This window comes from Pristiophorus japonicus, chromosome 4 (assembly GCF_044704955.1).
Source record: "Pristiophorus japonicus isolate sPriJap1 chromosome 4, sPriJap1.hap1, whole genome shotgun sequence".
Taxonomy (NCBI): Eukaryota; Metazoa; Chordata; class Chondrichthyes; family Pristiophoridae; genus Pristiophorus; species Pristiophorus japonicus.
In genome coordinates, this window is record NC_091980.1 from 212,667,931 (window position 1) to 212,689,083 (window position 21,153).

A 21,153-nucleotide genomic window follows, 5' to 3' on the forward strand; every position below is an offset into this window, starting at 1 on the left:
TTAGATCTGTAACTGAGCAATATACATGACAACTGTCTCTGCAGTGAGCCCTGAGTTACACGTTTCATACTTTGCTTGATCGTTTGAACAGCACACTCTGCTTGACCGTTAGAAGCAGGCTTGAATGGAGGTGATCTCACATGTCTGATGCCGTTGAGTTTCATGAGCTCCTGGAACTCCAGACTTGTGAAGCAAGATGCATTGTCGCTCACAACAATTTCAGGCAAACCTTGAGTAGCAAACATGATACAAAGTCTCTTAATGGTAGCTGTAGATGTGCTGGATGACATAATAACACACACTATACAGTTAGAATATGCATTTACTACGACAAAAAACATCTTTTCTCGCAACGGGCCTGCAAAATCAATGTGGATTCTCGTCCATGGTTTGCATAGCCACGACCAAAGACTCAGCGGAGATTCCGCTCCTACTTTATTTAGCTGCATGCAAGTAATACACTGATGCATGCATGATTTCAGATCAGCGTCAATTCCAGGCCATCATACATGAGACTTAGCAATGGACTTCATCATGACAATACCAGGATGAGTACTATGAAATTCACGTACAAATTCTTCTTGACCTTTCTTGGGCATGATTACACGATTACCCCACAGTAAACAGTCTGACTGAATGGACAGCTCATCCTTGTGACGGTTGTAAGGTTGGTCTCCTCATGCATCTCCATAGGTATGGCAGACCAATCACCACTGAGTACACACCGTTTCACAACCGATAAAATAGGGTCATGGCTCGTCCAGATCCTAACTTGTTGAGCAGTGACAGGGGTTCCTTCGCTCTCAAAAGCATCAATTACTAACAGCTGGACTGCAGGTTGAGGCGTCTCCATCTCAGTTGTAGGTAAGGGCAGAAGATTCAGTGCATCGGCACAATTCTCAGTACCAGGTTTATGACGGATGACATAATCATAGGCAGACAATGTCAGTGCCCACCTTTGAATGCGGTACGATGCATTGATATTAATACCTTTGTTTTCCGCAAACAATGAAATGAGTGGCTTGTGATCTGTTTCTCGTTCAAAACGAAGACCATACAGGTACTGGTGCATTTTTTTTACCCCATACACATAGGCCAAAGCTTCTTTCTTTACCATACTGGGCTCTTTCCACTTTAGACAGACTTCTCGAAGCATACACAACAGGTTGTAGCTTGCCCGATTCATTTGCTTGTTGGAGTATGCAGCCAACCCCATATGATGAAGCATCAAAGGCCAATACAAGACGCTTACACGGATCATAATGAACAAGCAACTTGTTCGAATATAGCAGATTCTTGGCGTTCTCAAAGGCTCTATCTTGAGACGCACCCCAGACCCAGTTGTCGCCTTTTCTTAGTAACCCGTGAAGAGGCTCTAGTAAAGTGCTCAATCTGGGTAAAAAATTACCAAAGTAGTTGAGTAGCCCAAAGAACGAACACAGCTCTGTTACATTCTGAGGCCTGGGTACATTTTTGATGGCCTCTGTTTTCGAATCAGTGGACCTGATGCCATCAGCAGCAATCTTCCTCCCGAGGAATTCGACTTCAGGTGCCATGAATACACACTTTGAACATTTCAGCCTGAGTCCCACTTTGTCCAGATGCTGTAGGACTTCTTCAAGATTGTTCAGATGTTCAGCAGTGTCGCGACCTGTGACCAGAATGTCATCTTGAAACATGACAGTTCTAGGAACGGACTTCAGTAAACTCTCCATATTCCTCTGAAATATGGCTGCAGCCGAATGAATCCCAAAAGGACACCTGTTGTAGACGAACAGTCCTTTATGGGTGTTGATGCAGGTGAGTTGCTTCGAAGTGTTAACAAGCTCCTGGATCATATAAGCCGATGTCTGATCCAGTTTAGTGAATGACTTTCCACCAGTTAGCATGGTCATCAGCCCTCGTAACGGATACTGATCCTGTTTTGAAAATCGGTTAATCATAACCTTGTAGTCTTCACAAATCCTGACAGTGCCATCACTCTTCAACACAGGAACAATGGGACTAGTCCACTCGTTAAACTCGACCGGTGATATGATCCCTTCACACTGGAGTCTATCAAGCTCACTTTCAACCTTCTCCCTCATCATATACGGAACAGACCGAGCTTTGTGATAGTCAGGCCTTGCATTGGAGTCCAAGTGAATCTGCACCTTGGCTCCCGTAAAATTACCAATGCCCGGTTCAAATAAAGAAGGAAACTTTTTCAATACTTGAGCACACGAAGTATCATCCACCAAGGACAACATCTTGACATCATTCCAACTTGATTTTCTCGAGCCAATTCCTGCCAAACAGCGTTGGACCATTACCTGGGACGATCCATAATGGTAGCTCATGAATCACACCGTCATATGACACCTCAATTGTTACATTGCCGAGCACTAATATGAATTCCTTAGTGTAAGTACGCGACCTGGCACTGACTGGACTCAGCTTTGGTTTCGCAGCCTTCGTGTCCCACAGCTTGTCAAATGTCCTTTGGCTCATTATCAACTGGCTCGCACCTGTGTCCAACTCCATTGACACAGGCACGCCATTCAGCTTGACATTAACGACTATCAGCTGGCTCTTGCTCAGGAACACATCCTGTGAAAATGCCCCACTTTCGAACATCCATTGCATGAGTATTGTCGAAACCGACTCTGATGAGGCCGATGATTGCCCCCACAACGCCAACAGGGTGAAATCTGGTTCAAATCAGTTGGCGGGCTCTGAGCAATGGCAGATTTCACATAAGCAGCTCTGCCCCAAAACGACGCCATCTTGTTTACAGTACTTGCCGTGGAACTCCGACTCGTTGATGATATCTGCCTCAAATTATCACCCATCGTCATGCATGCCTGGGCAGTCGTGATGGCCTTTTTCAAATCCAGCATCTCAGCAGCCAACAGCTTCCTGAAGATCACATCATGGCTGATGTCTATCACGAAGACATCACATAGCATGGCTTCCAGCATGTTCCCGAACTTACACGGCTCAGCAAGACATCGCAGGTTGGCGACAAATCCTGAAACGACCTGCCCTTCAGCACGAACATGTGTAGAAACGGTAGCGTGATATGATGATCCTCTCTTGTGGCTTCAGATGGGTACCCACCAACATACACAATTCCTTGTACCCCTTTTCTGTCGAACGTACAGTCGGGAGAAGATTCTTCGTAAATTTTTGGACCACAAATGGTGAGGAGAATTGCCCTGCGCTTAACTGCATAGGCCTCTGCCTCCATGCCATTGGCCACAAAATACTGATCCAGGCGGTCGACAAAATCCGCCTAATCCTCGCCCTCCACGAATCTCTCCAGGATTCCAACCAAGCCCATTGTGCATGCGAAGGTTCTTAAATTACCTCATCGTCAATTGTAATGACTCAAGAGTCTGGTTACTGTAAACTCACTCAGGTGCAACTTGATCCATCTTTATTCCAGCCCAAGAGTGCCTGCATGACAAAGACACCCAGCTTATATGCACACATGCCACATGCGTACAGCCCAATGACCTCCGACCGCGGCGCCCTCTGGTGTCTGGTGACCCCCAAGCATTAATACATAACAGCTACGTTACACTCAGTCCCTTCTTCCAAGTCGTTAATATAGATTGTAAATAGTTCACCCGATGGATACAGTGCATTCGGTAAGGGTGAATATGAAGTACATGCATCACATTGTATAAGGATTGGGGTGAGTGGCAACAGTGGATGGATAAATGGGGAGATGATGAAGTGCATAGAAAGTGACGGCTGGGTGCTGCTGAAAGTTGAGTGGGTGTGAGGTGTGATGTAATGAAAACGCTTGGCAAGACAGAGTGAAAGGGGTAGGGGCTTAAAACACAGGATTTAGTTGAATCAGCAAATATACTGACTTTTCATGACCTGGTTAGGTTATTAAACCGCTTCCTGCATTGCATCCAAGACCTGTGCACCACACTCCAGTTTTCTACCTCCAACCATGCTTTCTTAGTGAGAGCTGCAGGTTTTTTCCTTCCATTGCTGGGGGAAAATATGTCCCTCCTGCTCCTGACTGCACCCAGTTGTAATTCTAGTGATGCGTCATTGAATGTGGGTGCTGTCCTTGCTCCAAGACCACATCCGTCCTCCAATTTCCATATGTGCACTGTCCCTTTCAGCATAGCGGAGATCGCAGCATGCACATGCACATCACGCCTGCTGCGCAGCTTAGAGTCACGAAACACGGAAGTCAAAATTAGTTGGTACAATTAAGTTGAGACTGCCAATTCCGACCCGTTCATTTGACTTCTGAGTTTTGCCCGCGCTTTGACACCCCACCCCGCTTGGAAGCCGACTTCAGATTAATATCAGGACCAAAGTTCTTTTCATGTTTGATTTATTCCATGAGTGGGAAGAGCTGGTAACTTGCACATGACAAAGTCACAGGTGACAATGAAGGTCTGCTTCATGACCATTCCACTAGTTCCGAAGGTCTTGTTTATACAACATATGGTGTGAGGATTTGTTTAAATGAAAGTTATTTAAATTTTGTTTAGTTTAATGAGGATTCTGACAAGCACAGAAGGTACTTTAATATTTCCTCATTGTATCATGTGAGCTGCTTGTCCTTTGTTTCGCGAGGTGACCTTCTGTGTTGAAAATCTCCTGTAGTATTAAGTGCTAATTCACAAGTCTGTTTTAGTCAAAAAGCTTTTTGCTTTCCCAGTGAATCACCAATTCAGTATGAAATGGCAAAAAAACCTTAAAAATATTTTCAAATCAGTAAATGAACATTGTACAGAAAGAAAATCCTCAGCATCTCTGTTACATATCGTGGTGTGCTGCTAATGTGAAATAATCTTGAAATTCCTCAACCTATATGTATTGTATAAAAGATTGCTCTCAGTTTTATTCAGTTTAACCATATATCAGTGCATATGCAGTTCTGCACATTAGATAGGACCAGAGCCTTGGTAAATATAATTCTCTGATTCTCTAATGTGATACATCCAGCTCATCTCAGCATAGTGAATCCTGGTTGAGGATACTTTCAAGATGCTTTGATATATGAAGGGTGTCGAACATTCACTCCCTTTGGCATATCGGTGACAGTGGAGAGATTTTGGACGTGGCTTTTTTTGATAATGATGTTGAAATGCCGCAAAAGAATCAGGGAGTGGGTACTGATTGCACTGTAATAATGGCCTCTGCCTATACTGTACTGTACTGGACTGAGGAATGGAGAGCAGCAAGTCAATTGAAGGAGTTGGCTTTTGGTCTTGTCCTTCAGATTCACCAACCTGTCCTCCATTCCCAGTAGAGTACAAGTGGTCATCTATTATTAATTAAAATGGCAGCATATTAATTTGCACCTCTTGAACGAAGTAGTTGGAGCTCCCACCACTTTCTGAGTACAGTATAAAAAGATCTGAACACAACCATTCAAAAAGAAAATATTTGCACAACATTCCTGGCACAATCTGGTGCACAGTCTGATAATTCATTTTAACATAGTATTCTGACATTCTACAGTTATTTGATTGCATTGTATATAATTAAAATTTACATAGAGAGACAAATTACTTACATGTGGTGTTGACTCTGTGCAGATGTTAGCAATATTGTAAATATTCATTTTTTCTTTTGCTACCAATGTTTCTTGTAAAATGAAAGTCAGTTTCATAATCAGACTACTTATGAACTATTTAGAGAGGTTTCTGTAAAACCGTTTGCCTGTATGATCATATGTTGAATATTTTCAAGAATGTATGTGACCTATATTCTTAAAAAAAAGTAAGATTCTATACCATTAAAATTGTATTGCTCCAAATTCCACACACTTTCAGAAATATACATTGGCCTAGATATTGAGGCCGGAGGCTTACCTCCGGAGTCGCCTCCGACTCACGAAACATTTACAGAATTACCTGCTGGCGCCCAGACTGCGAAGAGTTGTGGTCTCAGGCCTTAAGGCAGAGGGCAGCGTAATGGCCCATGGATCCCAGGGACGCAGGCGTTTCTAAAGCATACTTGGGATACATGGGCCTTGTCCTCCAATGACAAAGGAGAGTTCCATTGCAATCATTTACGAAGTGAATCCCCTAATGATATGCAAAGGAATTGCCAAATCTACTAATTATACAATGTACAGAATTGCAATTTTATTCAGAAGTTCCTTCATTGCACCAACCTCAATAAAAAATTAATTTTTTGATCATTTTAAACATCATTAACACAGTAATCCGGGCCAATATTTGCAAAAACTCCTTTAATAAAGTGCATGTGCATAATTTAGGATATAAAAATGTTTAACTTAAGGCTTAGATATCCCCTTCCAAGCAGGCCGAGGCCCAGCGATTGCTTTTTCTGTGCCCCCGCAGATGGCCTACATTGACAGGCTGCAAGTTCCGTATTTCTCGCATGCTCTGAGAGTACCCCGTCACAGGTACCTCAATTTCAGGCCCATTAAATACTTAACAATTCGCAAATTTATTTTAGATATATATAAAACCACAAAGATGCTGAATAGTGAAATTGATCATTGTGAGATTGTATTTGTGCAAATACTGAAGCTATTGCATATTATTTAAACACAGATGAAATTATTTGTATGATCAGTTGTTACTGTGTTGTTTGAACTGTTATGATAAATCCATTGCACTGATTATTAAATGTCAAGATTGTGAAAGAAAAGATAGAATTGTTCAAAAATTCTTTTCATTATTCTGCTCATGATCCAGACCATTTTCATCATCCTGTTGCTGAAATACCTGGCTTCGGGATGTTTTTTCTGAGGTGGTTACAAAGATCTGTGTGGACTATAATAATTTTTCTGTTTCAGTCCCTGAGATTCAGTTACTGGTAGAACATGATATTGATTATATGTCACTCTTTGAGATTAAATATTTATGGAACACAGGAATAGTATTTTGACCATGAATCTAAAATATCATATTGAAAAATTCCATTGTATTTAGTTGTTATAAAGATGTTTTGCTATATATTTTTAAATGTGATTTTCTTTATATTTTTATAAGATTTAGAATAACTTTGTTCACTTCCATTTATAAGTAAAGGACAAATTATTTATGCAGTTACAATAAAATTTATGCTACTTTTTTATGGCATCTATCTTCATTTACTTCAACAAAGAAAAATACTTTTAATGTATTTTACAATTGCTAATTTTTTTGTCATTTGCTCAGATAACATTGAAAAATGGTGATAAAATAACAAAGTCATTAATCCTTCATTGTTTTGTTGTTCCTCAGTAATATCATTTAAAATTACATTTCTTAGAAGGCTCTTTTTACAAAGGAGTCACTAGTATTCTGAATATAAAACCACTATTAAATGTTTTGTTTGTTTATCCACAGTCTTTGGATGGATTTGTATTTGCACTAAATGAAGAAGGAAGATTTTTATACATCTCTGAAACTGTCTCCATCTATTTGGGTCTTTCACAGGTAAGTAAGTTTCTAATTTCTCAGTAATATGTGCTGTGACATTTCTGTCATGAAAGTGTCCTCAAAACTAGTACAGTGTCACAACTAATAAGGTCAAGAAGTGGATGACCAAATTGGGCATAGTAAAATCATAAAAATTGAAAATTAAACATTTTGACTTGAATTACTAGTATTTCATTTGTGTTTGAAGGTATATTTAAATGCTAAGCTCTTTCACGGACTCTCTTAATCAGTTGTAGAAAAATGAAATCACACAAGTCCTGAGCAATTGTTTTATGCACAGTATTAACACACATACTGAAGGACCCTGCTTTTAGGTTCACCCAAACTTCAGTCCCCCTCCCTCACCCCCGAAATAAATAATTATCAACTTGCATAAAAAGCATTGCTTACATACTTTTCTTTTTCTTATATTTCTTGTTAACTATAGGCTTACTCATTTACTGTGGTGTATAATTTAGTTGACACTGAGCTATTGGTCTTAACAAATTGAAATAATCATCAATGATCTTTGTGACTGATTAATTCTCATTTTAACTGACATACTACCAGTATAGCCGTAAGGAATCTTGATGGCAGCTATTAGTCATGTGTGTGCTAAATGTATGTGCTTTCGGATTGATTTAAGAGAAGATTGCTAATTGTCTGCTGGACATGCAAATTTGAAGAAAAAAGTTACAATTGTTGATATCATGAAGCTCAAATCTACAGTTCTTTGTCTAGAACAAATAGTTGTATTGTGTCATGAAGTAGGTAATATTTGAAGTAATGTTTGAGGTATTTCACTTAGTAAGAGGGCCAATAAATTAATTTTCCACATAACCAGTTCCTTTTCAATTAATATTGATTTCCATTCTGCAAAGACTACAGAGTTGTTATCAGAGGGAAGGATTCCTTTCTTTGATACGTTTCCTGCTGACGTGCTTGCGCCCTGCTTGAGAGGAAGCACTTAGAGGTTGAACTATCAGATTTTCTATTATTATCTGATCGACTAAACAGCCAGTTCAATAGGTCAGGTAATAATATCAAATCAAATGCACAAAGTAATTTTTCTTCATTTTGAAACTTGCACTACAGTAAGCTTCAAAATTAAGCAAAATTATTTTTAAATTGAGTCACTTTTATTTTAAAAAAATCAACTTAGGACTCAGTTTAAAAAAAGAGAGAAAAGAATGTAATCGTAACACAAACACAATTTCAAGACCATTGCAGATATACCATAATATGACTTTAAATCTGTAGTTTGTAGTAAGAAGAGGGAATTTTAAATCCTGGGCGGTTGGCCGGAGGAGCGCACAGGCAGACCATCCAGGAGGTGCAGTGGGAGGCCTGGTCCATTTTAACAGCTGGGCCTCATTTAAATAGGGGTAGCGAGTTGCCCACCCCAAAGCAGCATCCAGAGGTGGCTTGACTTGTTGAATTCAAGCTGACACAATATTGGACAACCCGGAGGCCACCTGACCACCAGCAAGGTATATCATCAGGGATGGAGGGAGCGTTCAGCAGGATTATTGGGAACATGGATGGGGTGTGCCCAGGACGGCAGCAACCCAAACTGTTTTTGTGGGGTCTAGACGTGCACTCTGGCCCCACAAAAAAGTTTTTTTTTTACTTAGCTTGGAGATCCACCGCTTCTACGTAAGAACATAAGAAATAGGAGCAAGAGTGGGACATTTGGCCCCTTGAGCCTGCTTTGCCATTTAATAAGATCATGGCTGATCTGATCATGGACTCAGCTCCACTTCCCTGCCCACTCCCCATAACCGTTTATTCCCTTATCGCTCAAAAATCTGTCTATCTCCCTCCACCTTAAATATCTTCAGTGAACCAGCCTCCACAGCTCTTCTGGGGCAGAGAATTCCACAAATTTACAACCCTGTGAGAGAAGAAATTCCTCCTCATCTCAGTTTTAAATGGGCGGTCCCTTATTCTGAGACTATGGCCCCGAGTTTTAGTTTCCCCGATGAGTGGAAATATCCTCTCTGCATCCACCTTATCGAACCCCCATTATCTTATATGTTTCGATAAGATCACCTCTCATTCTTCTGAACTCCAATGAGTATAGGCACAACCTACTCAACCTAGCTTCATAAGTCAACTCCCTCATCTCCGGAATCAACCTAGTGAACCTTCTCTGAACAGCTCCAATGCAAGAATATCTTTCCTTCAATACAGAGACCAAAACTGTACACAGAACTCTAGGTGTGGCCTCACCAATACCCTGCACAGTTGTAACAGGACTTCTCTGTTTTTATACTCTATCCCCCTTGCAATAAAGGCCAACATTCCATTTGCCTTCCTGATTACTTGCTGTACCTGCAAACTAACTTTTTGTATTTCATGCACAAGAACCCCCAGGTTCCTCTGTATTGCAGCACTTTGCAATTTTTCTCTATTTAAATTATAATTTGCTTTTCTATTTTTTCTGCCAAATGGATAACTTCACATTTTTCACATTATGCTCCACTCGACATAAACTCACTTAGCCTGTCAATATTTATCCTAAATATATATCATTTTGCAGATTTCTTGTGTCCTCCTCACAATTTGCCCTCCCACCTATCTTTGTATCATCAGCAAACATGGCTACATTATACTTGGTCCCTTCATCCAAATCTTTAATATAGATTGTAAATAGTTGAGGCCCCAGCACCGATCCCCGCAGTTATTGTTTGTCAACTGGAAAATGACCCATTTATCCCGACTCTCTGTTTTCTGTTAGTTCGCCAATCCTCTATCCATGCTATTATATTACCCCCAACCCCGTGAACTTTTTTCTTGGGCAGTAACCTTTTATGTGGCACCTTATCGAATGCCTTCTGGAAATCCAAATACACCACATCCACTGATTCCCCCTTATCCAAGCTGCTCGTTACATCCCCAAAGAACTTCAGGAAGTATGTCAAACACGATTTCCCTTTCATAAAATCATGTTGACTCTGCTTGATTGAATCATGCTTTTCCAAATGTCCTGCTATTGCTTCCTTAATACTGGATTCCAGCATTTTCTCAACAACAGATGTTAGGATAACTGGTCTATAATTTCCTGCTTTCTGTCTGCCTCCTTTTTTAAATAGGGCGTTACATTTGCAGTTTTCCAATCTGCTGGGACTGTCCCAGAATCCAGGAAGTGTTGGTAGATTACAACCAATCATTGTTATAGGCAGTCCCTCGGAGTCGAGAATGACTTGCTTCCACAGTAGAAATGAGTTCTCAGGTGACTGAAGAGTCCAATGCAGGACCTACAGTCTCTGTCACAGGGGAGGCAAACCATGGTTGAAGGAACAAATAGGTGGGGTGCCTGGGTTGCCACGTGCTCCTTCTGCTGATGACGTTTTGCTTCAGCTTGCTCTCGGCAAAGAGACTCGAGGTGTTCAGCGCCTTCCCAAATGCTTTTGCTCCACATTGGGTGGTCTTTGGCCAGGGATTCCCAAGTGTCAATGGGGAAGTTATATTTTTTCAAGGAGGCTTCGAAAGTGTCTTGAAACATTTCCTCTGCCCACCTGGGGCTCGCTTACTGTGTCAGAGCTCCAAGTAGAGTGCTTGTTTTGGGAGTCTCGTGTCAGGCATGCGAACGATGTGGCCCATCCAGTGGAGCTGATCGAGCGTGGTCAGTGCTTCGATGCTGGGGATGTTGGCCTGAGCGAAGACACTGACGTTGGTGCGCCTATCCTGCCAATGGATTTGTAGGATCTTGCAGAGGCATCGTTAGTGGTACTTCTCCAGTGTTTTGAGGTGCCTGCTGTACATAGTCCGTGGCTCTGAGCCATATAGAAGGGCAGGTATCACCACTGCTCTGTAAACCATGAGCTTGGTGCCGGGTTTGATGTCCTGGTCTTCAAACACTCTTTTCCTCAGCCGACCGAAGACTGCACTGGCACACTGAAGAAGGTGTTGGACCTCGTCATCGATGTTTGCCCTTGTTGACAGTAGGAACCCGAGGTATGAAAATGGTCCACGCTGTCCAAGGCCTCGTCGTGGATTTTGATAACCGGGAGGCAGTGCTGTGTGGCAGGGGCAGGTTGGTAGAGGACCTTTGTCTTATGGAAGTTTAGTGCAAGACCCATGTTCTCGTACGCCTCGGTGAAGGTGTTAACGATGGCTTGGAGTTTGGCCTCGGAGTATGCGCAAATGCAAATACTGTAGTTGATGACGGAGGATGGGACGACCTTGGATCTGGCCTGGAGGTGGTGGAGGTTGAATAGATTCCTGTTTGTCCTGCAATTTAGCTCCACTCCAGTGGGGAGCTTGCTGAGGGGGAGATGGAACATTGCAGCAAGGAAACATAGAAACATAGAAAATAGGTACAGGAGTAGGCCACTTGGCCCTTCGAGTCTGCACCGCCATTCAATAAGATCATGGCTGATCACTCCCTCAGTACCCCTTTCCTGCTTTCTCTCCATACCCCTTGATCCCCTTAGCCTTAAGGGCCATATCTAACTCCCTCTTGAATATATCCAATGAACTGGCATCAACAATACTCTGCGGCAGGGAATTCCAGAGGTTAACAACTCTCTGAGTGAAGAGGTATCTCCTCACTTCTGTCCTAAATGGCCTACCCCTTATCCTAAGACTATGTCCCCTGGTTCTGGACTTCCCCAACATTGGGAACATTCTTCCCGCATCTAACCTATCCAGTCCCATCAGAATCTTATATGTTTCTATGAGATCCCCTCTCATCCTTCTAAACTCCAGTGAATAGAGGCCCAGTTGATCCAGTCTCTCCTCGTATGACAGTCCAACCATCCCTGGGATTGGTCTGGTGAACCTTTGTTGCACTCCCTCAATAGCAAGAACATCCTTCCTCAGATTAGGAGACCAAAACTGAACACAATATTCCAGGTGAGGCCTCACTAAGGCCTTGTATAACTGCAGTAAAACCTCCCTGCTCCTGTACTCAAATCCCCTAGCTATGAAGGCCAACATACCATTTGTCTTCTTCATCGCCTGCTGTACCTGCATGCCAACTTTCAATGACTGATGAACCATGACACCCAGGTCTCGTTGCACCTCCCCTTTTCCTAATCTGCCGCCATTCAGATAATATTCTGCCTTCGTGTTTTTGCCCCCAAAATAGATAATCTCATATTTATCCACATTATACTGCATCTGCCATGTATTTGCCCACTCACCTAACCTGTCCAATTCACCCTGCAGTCTCTTGGCGTCCTCCTCACAGCTCACACCACCACCCAGTTTAGTGTCATCTGCAAACTTGGAGATATTACGCTCAATTCCTTCATCTAAATCGTTAATGTATATTGTAAAGAGCTGGGGTCCCAGCCCTGAGCGTTGCGGCACCCCACTAGTCACTGCCTGCCATTCTGAAAAGGAACCTGTTTATCCCGACTCTCTGCTTCCTGTCTGCCAACCAGTTCACTATCCACGTCTACATTACCCCCAATACCATGTGCTTTGATTTTGCACACCAATCTCCTGTGCAGGATCTTGTCAAAAGCCTTTTGAAAGTCCAAATACACCACATCCACTGGTTCTCTCTTGTCCACTCTGCTAGTTACATCCTCACAAAATTCCAGAAGATTTATCAAGCATGATTTCCCTTTTATACATCCATGCTGACTTGGACCGATCCTGTCACTGCTTTCCAAATGCGCTGCTATTTCATCCTTAATGATTGATTCCAACATTTTCCCCACTACTGACGTCAGGCTTACCGGTCTATAATTACCCGCTTTCTCTCTCCCTCCCTTTTTAAAAAGTGGTGTTACATTAGCTACCCTCCAGTCCATAGGAACTGATCCAGAGTCGATATACTGTTGGAAAATGATCACCAATGCATCCACTATTTCTAGGGCCACTTCCTTATGTATTCTGGGATGCAGACTATCAGGCCCCGGAGATTTATCGGCCTTCAATCCCATCAATTTCCCGAACACAATTTCCCGCCTAATAAGGATATCCTTCAGTTCCTCCTTCTCACTAGACTCACTGTCCCCTAGTACATTCGGAAGGTTATTTGTGTCTTCCCTCGTGAAGACAGAACCGAAGTATTTGTTCAATTGGTCTGCCATTTCTTTGTTCCCCATTATAAATTCACCTGAATCCGACTGCAAGAGACTTACGTTTGTCTTTACTATTCTTTTTCTCTTCACATATTTATAGAAGCTTTTGCAGTCAGTTTTTATGTTCCCTGCAAGCTTCCTCTCATACTCTATTTTTTCCCCTATTAATTAAACCCTTCGTCCTCCTCAGTTGAATTCTAAATTTCTCCCAGTCCTCAGGTTTGTTGCTTTTTCTAGCCAATTTATATGCCTCTTCCTTGGTTTTAACACTATTCTTAATTTCCCTTGTTAGCCACAATTGAGTCACCTTCCCCATTTTATTTTTACTCCAGACAGGGGTGTACAATTGCTAAAGCTCATCCATGTGATCTTTAAATGTTTGCCATTGCCTATCCACCGTCAACCCTTTAAGTATCCTGTGCCAGTCTATTCCAGCCAATTCACGCCTCATACCGTTGAAGTTACCTTTTCTTAAGTTCAGGACCCTAGTTTCCGAATTAACTGTGTCACTCTCCATCTTAATAAACAATTGTACCATATTATTGGTCACTCTTCCCCAAGGGGCCTCGCACAACAAGATTGCTAATTAGTCCCTTCTCATTACACATCACCCAGTCTAGGATGGCCAGCTCTCTAGTTGGTTCATCGACATATTGGTCCAGAAAACCATCCCTAATACACTCCAGAAAATCCTCCTCCACCGCATTGCTATCAGTTTGGTTAGCCCAAGCAATATGTAGATTAAAATCGCCCATGATAACTGCTGTACCTTTATTGCTTGAGTAGATTGAGTAGAGCGTTGGTGCGATGACGCAGTCCTGCTTCACCCCAGTCCGAACGTGGAATGGGTCTGTGGTGGATCCATTGGTCAAGATCATGGCTTGCATGTGGAGCAGGCGGAGAATGGTGACAAACTTTTCAGGGCCGCTGAATCTGAGGAGCATGCTCCATAATCCCTCACGGTTGACAGTGTTGAAGGCTTTTGTGAGGTCGAAGAAGGCCATGTGCAAGGGTTGGTGCTGATCCCTGCATTTGTCTTGAATCTGCTGCGCATTGAAGATCATGTCCATTGTGCCCCTTAGTGGGCAGAATCCACATTACGACTCTGGGAGGAATTCTTCAGCCACAGGAAGAAGGCGATTCAGGAGGATTCTTGCGATGACTTTCCTGATGGTTGACAGCAGGGAGATTCCTATGTAGTTACTGCAGTCGGACCTGTCACCTTTCTTGAAGATGGTCACGATTACAGATCTCCTGGCATGATCTCCTCCTTCCAGATAAGAGAGATGAGGTCATCGATCCACACCAGTAGTGCTTCTCCACCATGTTTTAGTGCTTTGGCACGGATTCCATTTGCTCCTGATGACTTCAGTTGTCGGATGGCCTTTTAAACCCCGTGCCGGGCTGGGGTTGTGCTGAGATGGTGGCGGGTGGCATGCTGTGGGATGGAATCGAGGACACTCACGTCAAAGACAGTGTCTCAGTTGAGGAGATCCTCGAAGGGCTCCTTCCAGCAGGCACTGACTGCCTCTCTGTCCTTGATGAGCACCTGTCTGTTCTTGGCCAGTAGTGGGGTAGGGCTTTGGGTGCTTGGGCTGTAGGTCATCTTGGATTACACTGAAGAATCCTTGCACATCGTGGTTGTCGGCTAGCTGCTGGATTGCTTGAGCTTTCTTCACCCACCATCTGTTCTTTAGGTCATGAGTTTTCTGTTGGACCTCAGCCTTCAGACGCCTCTAGAGGTGCTTTCTTGCCCTCGAGTTATGTTGCTGCTTCAAGTCCAAGAATACCTTGCGCTTACGGCATATTAGCTCTTGGATCTCCTGGTCATTCTCGTCGAATCCGTCTTGGTGTTTCATGGTCAAGTGACCGAGTGTCTCTTCACAGGTGCTGATTATGGAAGCCTTGAGGGTTGACCAGGTACTGTGGACACTCTGCGTCTCTGGGTCACTGGGAGTCGTCAGGTTGGTAACGAGGCGCTGGCTGAATAGGGCTTTCTTAACAGGATCTTTGAGTGCACCGGCATTGATTTTCCTGCAGCATTGTTTCTGTTGCTGTCGCTGTTTTGGGGCAATGTTGATGGTGATGACATAGCGAATTAAGCGGTGGTCCATCCAGCAGTCATCAGCTCCTGTCATGGCGCTGGTGATGCACATGTCTTTGCGGCCCCTCGTTTGGATGATGACGTAGTCTAGCAGATGCCAGTGCTTGGAGCAAGGGCGTTGCCATGAAGCTTTATATTTGTCCTTCTGACGGAACAGGGTATTGGTTATGACGAGGCTGTGTTCTAAGCATTATGTCAGGAGGAGGGTGCCATTGGAGTTGGCATCCACTATCTCTCCAGCCACTTCTTTTAAGACCCTAGGGTGCAAGCCATCAGGTCCAGGGGACTTGTCCGCCTTTTGTCCCATTATTTTGCCGAGTACTACTACTTTAGTGATAGTGATTATATTAAGTTCCTCCCTCCCTGTAGCCCCTTGATTATGCACTATTGGGATGTTTTAAGTGTCTTCTACCTTGAAGATCGATACAAAATATTTGTTCAAAGTCTCTGTCATTTCCCTGTTCCCCATTATTAATTCCCCAGTCTCATCCTCTGAGGGGCCAACGTTTACTTTAGCCACTCTTTTCCTTTTTATGTAACTGTAGAAACACTTACCATCTGTTTTTATATTTCGTGCTAGTTTTCTTTCATCATCTATCTTCTATCTCTTTATTATTTTTTTAGTTGTTCTTTGCTGGCTTTTAAAAGTTTCCCAATCCTCTGCCTTCCTACTAGTCTTGGACACTTTGTATGTCCTTGTTTTCAATTTGATACCATCCCTTATTTCCTTAGTTTATGTATGTTTATCCCTTCTCTTAGTCTTTTGTTCTCAATGGAATAATTTTTGTTGAGAGTTATGAAATTCTCCTTAAATGTCTGCTACTGTTCATCAACCGTCCCACACTTTAATCTATTTTCCCAGTCCACAGCTGGTCCGACAGCTTCTATTAAGTTGAGCAATCTCAGCGGATGCTCCATGCTGTATGCTGTAAAAATGACTACATAGTAGGGCCATGATTAGTATAAATTCATGAGGTTTCTGCCTGAGTCAGATGGGCCCCTCAGTCATCTGGCTTTAAAATAGCTGGGATGCAGAATAATGGTGATTGGGGGCGCTTTGATTTTAACTCCCATACTAGCTTCACCTGAGCAGAGGGAGTTGAACTATCCCCTAGTGTGTTAAGAATTAGCCTTATGAGGGCAAGCAGCATTTGCACTACAACCTCGGCCTAGAAATTGGCCTCCTTAGCACCTCCCGTTATTGCCTCTGGGGGGCGATAACAGGACGTTAACCTCTTACCAACCGGGCGCGGCGAGATGAATGGCTTTCGCTAACTTTGGTGGAAGGTTTGTGGCAGCGATAAGACGTTGCGCCCTGATCTTCTTTGCCTGGAGATTGTGACATCATTAGTTTGTGCTTATCTATAGGGTTTTAAGGCTTTCCAGTCTCTTGCGTCATTGGGTCATTGTATGTTGTTATTTATGAAGATACGGTTGCTGTCTCATTCTATTAAGACTTTGAACTTTAAGACCTCTGGAACCTATTGTAGGGTTATAAACATGAGGATCTCCCTTGTGGCTTATTTTTTTGAGGTTGACAAATCTTGGTTACAGCTTACAGGTAACATAGACATAAGTCAAGCAAGGACGACAGCAAACTATACTGCAAGTTGTCTAGAGTTTGTTGGTTGCAAAAATTTCCCAATAAGGAATGATTCCTGGTGAAATGTAAAGCTCAGCGACATTATTTGTAATTCCAATTTGGATGGTAACATAGGTTGTCTTCTTTTTGGAAGAAAAAAATAAGGTGATGAACATTTCTCTCGTTAACTAAATTAAGCTATCTAATGTTTTTTGATACTTGCACTTTTCCCATACTCTTTAATCGCTTTCTTTTTCAACTGTTTATCTACCTTCCATGTAAACATTGTGGATCAATCAATAACAACAACCACTAGCTGCTTACACAACCTTTCCAAATATTTGCCCATACCCTCCTTGATGTATTTCACTCTGGTATCAAGGAGGCAACCATTCTGGACTTCAAGCCCAAAGACATTACCAACAGGTATCTGTCTACACATAAATATTATATTACACAGTAGAAATAATTTATACAGATACAACTCGGCTATATTTGAGAACTATTATAAAAGTCCCACTCCATGATTTGAGCACGTAATCTGGGCTGGCATTTCAGTGCTGAGGGAATGCTGCATATTAGAAGATAGGATGTTAAACTGAGGTTATGCCTGTTCAGGCAGATGAAAAAGAACACATGGAACTATGTGAAGAAAATTCTTCTGGTATTCTATCCAATATTTATCCCCCAACGACCACCACTGTTATGTCTTAAATAAAGAGTCAGACCAGATACTGCAAGCTCAAAGTAAGGTGTGACCGTAGTCCTTTATTACAGGTCTCAGAGTGCCTCTCCAGCCTGTGAGGCCTCCTTATGTACAGGTGCTCCCAAGGGATTGTGGGATCCCTTGGGACTCCAGGAGATGAGCCCTCTGGTGGTTAAGCGTGTTATTTACAGGTTTACATATATAACAACCACCACCATAATAGATTAACTGATCATTTCTCTTTCTGCTGTTTATGCCACTTTTCTGTGCACAAATCAGCTGCTGTGTTTTCCTACAGTCCCTTCTATTAGGAATTCAACCCCAAAGTTACAATGATTTGTGCACTGACTTCCTTGATGGCACAGAGCTATTATGCAGCCAACCGGTTTCATGTGGCAGGTAGACCCAGGCCAACCTCAAGCACTACCCCGCGCCCCCCGCTCCCCCCCCCAATTAACAATATCAGAATTGCTTGTGTAAAAATATGAAAGTGCTAAAGTACACGCAGAGCAATAAAGAGCTCCAAATGTTAATTGTTCACATAAAACACAGACAGTTGGCATGTACTGAGTACACAGCAGTACCTTGCACTTAGCTACTATATTCACAACTCTCTGTAATCTGGTTTTAAAATCTGAAATCAAGAATTACTGGGTTGTACTTTGGTGGACAGTGATTATATATCCTGCAGCTTTCAAAAAAATGACCTGTAGTTAAGGGGGAAGAAGAGAGAGAAACATATTATTTTAAACTAACAATTACTGTAACTATGGACTCAAAATTGGCCCCTGCCGATTTTTGGCGCACTCAGTCGAGGTGCGCCAACTTCCTAGGATAAAAATAGCAACAAAAAGTTGTTCCTGTATTCTGGCCGCTCTGTGGCCTCTCCCATGGCTTGGCGCGGCGTGGCACTTCAATTAGGGAGTGGAGCTAGGGCCATGCGCTCAAAAGAGTGTTGGCAGCTCAACGCATGCGCACTGGAGGTTTCGCGCATGCGCAGTAGCTCCTCTGCAGCGTGGAACCTGATGTCCCGCCCCTATCCTAGGCCGAGTGGCGTCACAATGCGCGCCAGGCTGCTGCACGCTATAGAGAAAGTCCTGCACCTATCCCCGGCCGAGTGGCCTCCTGCACCGGCCGGCCGGCCGGTCCACTGACTTCCCGGGCCGAGGTAGGACTTGAGTTTTATTTTTTTATTTATTGATGGTTGTGCTTTGTTTAGTGAGGAGAGATGGGTGGGGTGGGGAGCGGGGCGAGGGGGGAAGAGTTTTGATTGGGCGGGGGAAGAGTGTTTTGATTGCGGGGGGGTGAGTTTTGATATGGGGTGGGGGCGTTTTGATGGGGGTGTAGGAAGAGAGTTTTGATGGTGGGGAGTGAAGAGTTTTGGTGGGGGGGGGAAGAGTTTTGATTGGATGGGGGGGAGTTTTGATATGGGGCAGAGAGAGGAGAGTTTTGATGGCGGGGGTGGGGGGGGGGAGTGTGATAACTGTTTTTATTTGGATATTTTGAAAAAATTATGTAAATATGTTTTGTCTCTTTACTACTTTTATTTTTGTAGTTTAAGCTTCCATGAATGCTTCTGTTGTATATTAAATTAACTTTGTGAAGTTTGTCATATGTCCTGTATAGCTGTTTGATCCTATTCACATTCTTTCGTCAAGTACCTATCTGCGCTGATTTCTTAACTCTCCGCAAGCGTTTTCCTTGCGGCCACAAGTGGCCACATACGCTGGCCTAAGTTAGTTTGGAGCAACTATTAGCTGTGCAAAGTGGCTTAAATGGCCAAAACGGGATTAGGTGGCTGGTAACGCCCCCTTTTGGAAAAAAAACAAAACTTTAAAAAAATCCTAACTAACTCACTTACACTGGCGCAAATTGAATGTGCAGAATGGGGATTTTTAAGATACTCCAGAAAAATCAAGTTGCTCCAAAAAAAAACAGCAACTCCTGGGCAAATTTGGGCCCATAGTCCCATTACTTAACTCCAGCTTGCACATCATTCTGAAATATCATATTATGTGTCCCAAAACATAACTTTCAGTAATCGGGTGAGAAGGACATCACAGTTAATCAACTGGGACTAAATTAAGTATGTAAAGGTGTCAGAATATTAGGCAAGAAAAGAAAACAAAAGCTTCTGGCCTGAGTTAATTATAGAGGAATTAAATGTAGAAGCCTGGCTCTGGATGACTCCCAGCTCCTTTATTAATAAGGCCAAGATTCAAGAGCAGGCCCACTGTACAGAACGGCATGTAGTAGGATAGTATTATTAAACCAAATTCCACTCAAAGCTCCTTTATTCCTAAAACGAATTTTATGGTTCATGTCCGAAGAGGATGATATTTCTATAACTGGAAAAGTAAAGGTGCATCTTTACCAATTGCAGAGTTCCCATCCCCACTTCAATCCTGTTCTGCTAAGCACAGTATAAAGCAATACAACATGTGCTCATTAAAATGCAGGGTGGCTTAGTGTAGGTAGTTGCAAATGGCATGTTTCCAACCTTGTTGATCTTCTACGTCCAACACAGAGATGTGGACATAGCATTCCAAACTATGTAGGCTTGGGGTGTGAAAACTCCAACGTTTGGAATACCCATTCCTCCCCTTTCCCCCCATATCAATGGTCTTCTAAGGGATGCGTGGAGGCTCCAACCCACAAGGGCATCCCAAAAATATGAGTGCTAGGCCATATGACTCCTGGCCTAGTTTCTGGTCGTTCTGGCAAACAGACTTCCAACAGAACTTCAATCAGAATGGGCGTAAATGATTTCCCCCAAGCTACCTAGAGATAAACAGGTACTATAAAGGAAGGTGATGGGAATCTGAGGAAATAAATAAAGCATCAATTTAAAAAGTTATTTGGGGCTATTGAGAAGCTTGAGTACCAGCTTTGATCTGGATCTCAGTTTAGATGTATTCAGATTTTTCAAACTTCCATTACCAATTTAAACCTTGGTTCTTGTAAATTCTGATTTAGATTTCTGAACAAATATTTTCTACCACTCAAATAACCTGAAGCTGCACCAATGAATCCTGAATTGCCACAATTGTGCACTTTGTATTTAGTTCTGTGATGGTGACAATAACCCAAACCAACATCTTATTAAAGTAATACTTCTACAGATAGTTAGAAAGTATCATATTATAGGGTCATGATAGCATAAAAGCCCTGAATTTGCGCGAACAAATTGGTGAGTTCACAGCGCACACCGTTATTAGTGTGAAAAAAACGAGCAATATGCCGGGAGTTGCGAATCACCACAAGTTGCTGGATGATTTGTGTCGTTCCTCCATTAGTCTGACAAAAACGTGAGATCGCCATTAACC

General features: G+C 42.7%; 1 protein-coding gene across 1 annotated transcript in view; it reads left to right on the top strand.

Annotated features, from left to right (window-relative positions):
* Positions 1-21,153, top strand: part of LOC139263260 (neuronal PAS domain-containing protein 3) — a 1,415,846-nt gene that overhangs the window by 997,328 nt on the left and 397,365 nt on the right. Inside the window, exon 5 of the mRNA XM_070879060.1 lies at positions 7,323-7,412. Within this exon, the coding sequence (XP_070735161.1) occupies positions 7,323-7,412 (90 nt within the window). The remainder of the gene's footprint in view (positions 1-7,322; positions 7,413-21,153) is intronic.